The sequence below is a fragment of the Gastrolobium bilobum genome, unplaced genomic scaffold (genome assembly GCF_033153095.1).
Source record: "Gastrolobium bilobum isolate Gb01-03AN ecotype WA unplaced genomic scaffold, APGP_CSIRO_Gbil_v1 utg34786, whole genome shotgun sequence".
Classification (NCBI taxonomy): Eukaryota; Viridiplantae; Streptophyta; class Magnoliopsida; order Fabales; family Fabaceae; genus Gastrolobium; species Gastrolobium bilobum.
In genome coordinates, this window is record NW_026897306.1 from 165,001 (window position 1) to 170,333 (window position 5,333).

The window sequence follows — 5,333 nt, forward strand, 5'->3', positions numbered from 1 at the left end:
TTCACTCCCAGTGATATCGAATTATAACAAATGATAATCTGATAAAAAATATTATTCGCATTACAAATGAGTAAAAAAATTACCAAAAAATGATATTTTGATCTCTATTTCCATATGAGTGTTGTAAAACAAAAAATACACGTGAGTGGACCCACTGTGACGTGAGACTTTCGTTTGGTCTGAGAAACGGTTTAGATTCTATTTCGTAAAAGGAAAATACATGGGAGTCAGTGAGTTGACCCACTGTTGCATGAAATTCTCGAGCGATCTAAAAAAGGATTTAAATTTTGTTATAAATATTATAAACTAAGCATAAATTATACGATACTTTTATTAGAGATTCTCAAATTACAATGTCATTTTTTAAAAATTGATCCATTTTTTCACAGCATATTCATTTTTATTTTTTAAAATATATTCACTAATATTTAAAATATTATTAATTATATTTAATAAAACTTTAAAATTTGTAATAAAATTAAAAGCTAATAAATGTTTAACAAATTACTTAAATACTAGAATTGGTAAAGGTATCATACTAATTTTCTGTATACAGAAATAAATAACTTAAATAATTTTATCTATAAACATGTTGCTCATGAATATGCTAAAGTATTAATTATAGAACTTATAATATTATTTATAAAATATTTTTGATTATTATTAATTATATTTAACAAAAATGATAAATTTGTAATAAAATTAAAAGCTGATAAATGTTTAACAAATTACTTAAATACTAAAATTGGTAATGGTATCATACTAATTTCCTGTATACAGAAATAAATATTTTAAATAATTTTGCCTATAAATATGTTGCTCATGAATATGCTAAAGTATTAATGATTATAGAACTTATAATATTATTTATAAAATATTTTTGATTATTCAATACAATTTAAAATATTTGTCATTTAAGGTTATATACAATAAATAAGATGGCCATTAAATAGCTTTAATTTTATTCAATTAAATTACTCATCATTAGAATATTAAAGAATTTTTTTTAACAAAGCGATAAAGAAATTCAAAGAATACAATTATCTTAACATAAATGAATATTTTGAATCTGAGAAAAAATTTAATGGTGCACACATTAAATGCATTTTGAATTTATAATGTATTAAATGTTTTGTATTTTATTCAAAGATTCAATTAAGCGGTGTCAGAGAATAGATTAACGAGTATTTAATACTTTCAATCATTAAAAAAAAAATCGGTGTTTGTCATTTTAAATGACATAAATTATGTCATATTTATATCATTTTAAGAAAGAAATAGACATAAGAAATGAAAATTATGAAAGATAAAGTGAGTGACTTTTTTAATTTAAATTTTAAATAAAAAATATTTTCTTGTATCTATCTCTTTTAAAATGATATAATTTTATGTCATTTGACAAACACTTTTCTCTACAAAAAAAATATTAAATGTAATAATTTCTCTAGTTTTTATTTAATATTTTTCACTTTTATTTCTTTAACTGCCTCAGGAGTATTTATCAATAAATCATTTTTTTAATGCATTTTAATATTTTATATGTTTTTCATTGGATTCTGTGCACAAATGATTTGTTTTGCAGATTAGTTCCTGGGTTTATAAATCCACAGTAATCGCTAGTTCACAGTCTTCACTGCTTCTTCTTCTTATTCTTCTTCTGATCCTGCTTTCCCACCCAAATCAAAATCCCTAATTATCAAAAATTTCCCCCCTCACCATGGAATTTCAGAAGAAGCAAAAGATTGACGAGGGTGGCCACTTCGAATCCCCTCCACCACCCTCCTCCGCCGCCATTGCCTCCCTCACGCCGGAAGAAATTCTAAAAATCATCAAACCCTTTGACCGAAACAAGGTCATCGACATTCTCGAAACCGCAGCACTTCGTCACCCCGAAGTGCTCAACGCCATTCGTTCCGTCGCCGACCGCGACACCAATCTCCGGAAGCTCTTCGTCCGGGGACTCGGCGGCGACACCACCAGCGCCTCACTCCACGAGGTCTTCTCCGCCTTCGGGCCTATCGACGAGGCCGCAGTCATCTACGACAAAGCGACGGGTAGGTCCAAAGGTTACGGCTTCGTGACGTTCACGCACGTTGACGGCGCCGTTTCGGCTGTGAAGGAAACCAGCAAGATAATAGACGGGAGAATGACGGTTTCTAATCTTGCTTCTGTTGGTGTTTTGAGGGACGATAACGAGGTTTGGACGAGGAAGATCTTCGTGGGGAACGTGCCGTTTGATATGTCGCCGGGGAGGCTGTTGACTTATTTTGAGACGTTTGGTGAGGTGGAAGAAGGGCCTCTTGGGTTTGAGAAATGGAATGGAAAGACCAAAGGCTTCGCTTTCTTCGTGTACAAAACGGAGGAAGGTGCGAAAGCCTCGTTGGTTGAGCCTATCAAGACAATTGATGGGTTTCAGGTGAATTGCAAGTTGGCCATTGAAGGCAAGAAGGGAAGGCCATTAACAACAACAGCGACGACGTCGCAGGGTACCCAGGGTTTTGCTGGAGATGGAATGAATGGTCAGCAACAGTTTCAGCAGCAGCAGCAGCATGCTCCTACTACTACGATGGATCAGTCATCACAACAATATTGGGGGTATGGATATGGATATGCTGCTCATCATGCTCCGTTGCCTGGACCTGGAATGCAGTCGTCTTCGTTTGGTAATCCATATGGTTATGGTTATGGTGGTTACGCTTACGACTATGGAGGAAGCATGCATCCGAATTATTATGCTGGTGGAATCCCTGCTGGGGGATTTGGAGATGGCTATGCGCATCAACAACAGCCCATGCAAGTTCCCACTCAGCCACCCCAAGGCACGTTCCAAGGCATGTTGCCTTATCAATGAGGTAATCATCGTATTTGATATTCAGTTGTGGTTTGCCGTATCTGAGCTAAGTAGGTGGGGTGAGAGCATGTGTTCGAATCTTCTCAGTACTATCTTTTGGGAGGGGTTTGAAGTCTTAATCTTGGACTCGCCACGAATCAGAATATTTGTGAAACAATGAACTAATTGGAATATTTCAAAAAAAGAAGAAGAGAGAAGTGTTTGTGTTATTTTTAATGAATTTATCTGGTGTATTTTTTGTATTTTTTTATAAAATTAAGAAGAAGAAAAATATATAAGAAAGAGAATCTAAAAACATAACATAGTTTTATTAAAAATGACATAAAAATTATGTCATAATAAATACTTTTCCGTTATTTTATACGTTTTGTGCTTCTCTTAGATTTACGCGTTGGATTTGTGTTCTTGGTGTACTTTGAAATTATTTTTTGGGTATATAGCTGCTGTTGGTTTACTTGCTTCAGCACTTTTTTGGAAGGAAAAAAACACCTCAAGTTTTTTTTTTTTTTTTTTTAATTTTACATGCAACTTTTTCTCAATTTGGAAAATGAGACCTAAGGTCTGAGTAATTGTATAGTTTTTTTTTTTAGTTTTTTTAATATGCTGGATTTAAAGGGAAGAAACAATAAGAGGACGTTTGGATAGACATTTTTTTTCTAAAAAAAGTTTCTTTTTTTTTCAAAACAAAAAATTCTTTTGAGTCATTTCAGTCGTTTGATTCCTTTCTTCTAAAGAAAGGAAAAGTCAAAAGTTAAATAATTTTTAAAAATTTCAATTTTATATATCTCAATCCCACTCCAATTACTCAACCCCATTATCCCTATTACCATCACATATCCTTTTAGGTAATATTATATAAAAAATATTTATTATTTTTAACATCCAAATAACTTTTTTATTTAAAATTACTGCATTTTATCCAAATGTAAAAGGTTTTAACAATTAAGAAATGCTATTATAAAAAAAGCAAGCTATAAAAATTCCATCCAAATGGGCTCTAAGTAGATGGATTTTTTTTATTTTCCTTTTTTTAGTTTGATGGAATAGAAGGGACAGATTGAGATGTAATGGAGATTTGAAAGAAAAGGAAGCAGTCTTTCCTTACCTACAATTAAACCTCCTTATGAAACCAAACATAGTATAATATAAATGTATCTGTTTCTTTGAGCTGAACTTTCTCTTCAGCATGTATACTGTTTTCAAGGAAGTGGAGCTTCATTATGAGTTTATTACTTTGTAATAAAGACCATGATCACTATCTATCTCTACCTTCATGTATTTTTTAATGCATATGCATTTATACAGGAACTTGTGGATGGCTCTTCCATCTTGCCAATCTGCATTTTGCAAATTGCTTGATGATATGAACTGGGTTCGGAAATATTTGTCTGTCTATTGTAGTTGTTGTTGATTCAAGTTTACTTATTTGTTAATTCTGATAATTATTTGAGCAATGATTATGATTTTCAATAGTTCATTGTGTTATCAAAATGTTAATAATTACTGATTTGAGTTTTGAATAGGTTTTTGGTTCAGGTTTGTGATGGCTTCTTGGGCTGATTTCCTGCCTATAGACAATGATATCTTTGGTTTTGGTTGCGACTGCTGAAAATTTGTTGCTGCTTCACTACCCCTGCTTCGATGTTTTGTGGTTTCATTTGTGATGGATGTTAGGGAAAGCTTACATAACATTCTGTAGTATTTGGATGAAGTACTTATGTAATCTCTGCAGAACATTTTATTCAATGGTTTTATTTATTTTATTTTATTTTATTTTATTTTTTCTAAATCAGGTTTCTAAATTACTGAGAAAATGCCATGGTGGTGTGGCCTTGGATTTTGAAATTTATTTTATTATAATCTATTTTCCTCTATGCATGCGTGCACATTGTGGAGGTGTTTGGTATGTAGGAAAAAAAAAATTTCTGGGAAAATGATATTGAATTTCTTATTTTTCCATGTTTGGTATAATGATGTGCAAAAATTTTCCTGAAAAAATCACAATCTTAGGATTCTGATTTACACGTACAAATCCCAACCCAGAATACCATCAAACATGTGGTATTTTGAGAATCCCACAATGGGAAACTTTGGTAAATTTTCTGGGACAAAATTAACTTCGTCTTTTCTTCTTCTTTTGACTCCATTATTGCTGAGCTTCTTTCCTTTTGCTAAAGATGGCATTTTACTAAAGAATCGTGGGTGCTAATCAAAAGCAATATTATAGTACTTTCTCAAATTTTGTACTGTTTGTAACTCCTTAGTTGATGTTCCAAATTCCAGTTAACTTAAACTATATTCACTAACATTCGATTTCTGAACTCGCGAGTTAGACATGGCAATTATCTCTTATTCCCACACGGAGATGAACAGAAAAAGACTCACTCCAAAACCAAACCTTTCCCATCACATTCTTCTTTGTCTTAGTTCAGTGCGAGTTTTGATCGATCCAATCCTGTTGCGTTTCTGGAGAGAGTCTTCG

The 5,333-nt window shown here is 32.3% G+C and overlaps 1 protein-coding gene across 1 annotated transcript; it reads left to right on the plus strand.

The window, feature by feature from the left end:
- Window positions 1-1,717: 1,717 nt before the first annotated feature.
- On the plus strand, window positions 1,718-2,851 carry LOC133305802 (UBP1-associated protein 2C-like). Its single transcript, XM_061506039.1, has one exon. The coding sequence runs from the start codon at window positions 1,718-1,720 to the stop codon at window positions 2,849-2,851; it is 1,134 nt and encodes a 377-aa protein (XP_061362023.1).
- The last annotated feature ends 2,482 nt before the right edge of the window (window positions 2,852-5,333 follow it).

Excerpts from the sequence above, each read along its gene's own strand:
- LOC133305802 (XM_061506039.1), top strand. The coding sequence starts at position 1,718 with ATGGAATTTCAGAAGAAGCAAAAGATTGACGAGGGTGGCCACTTCGAA.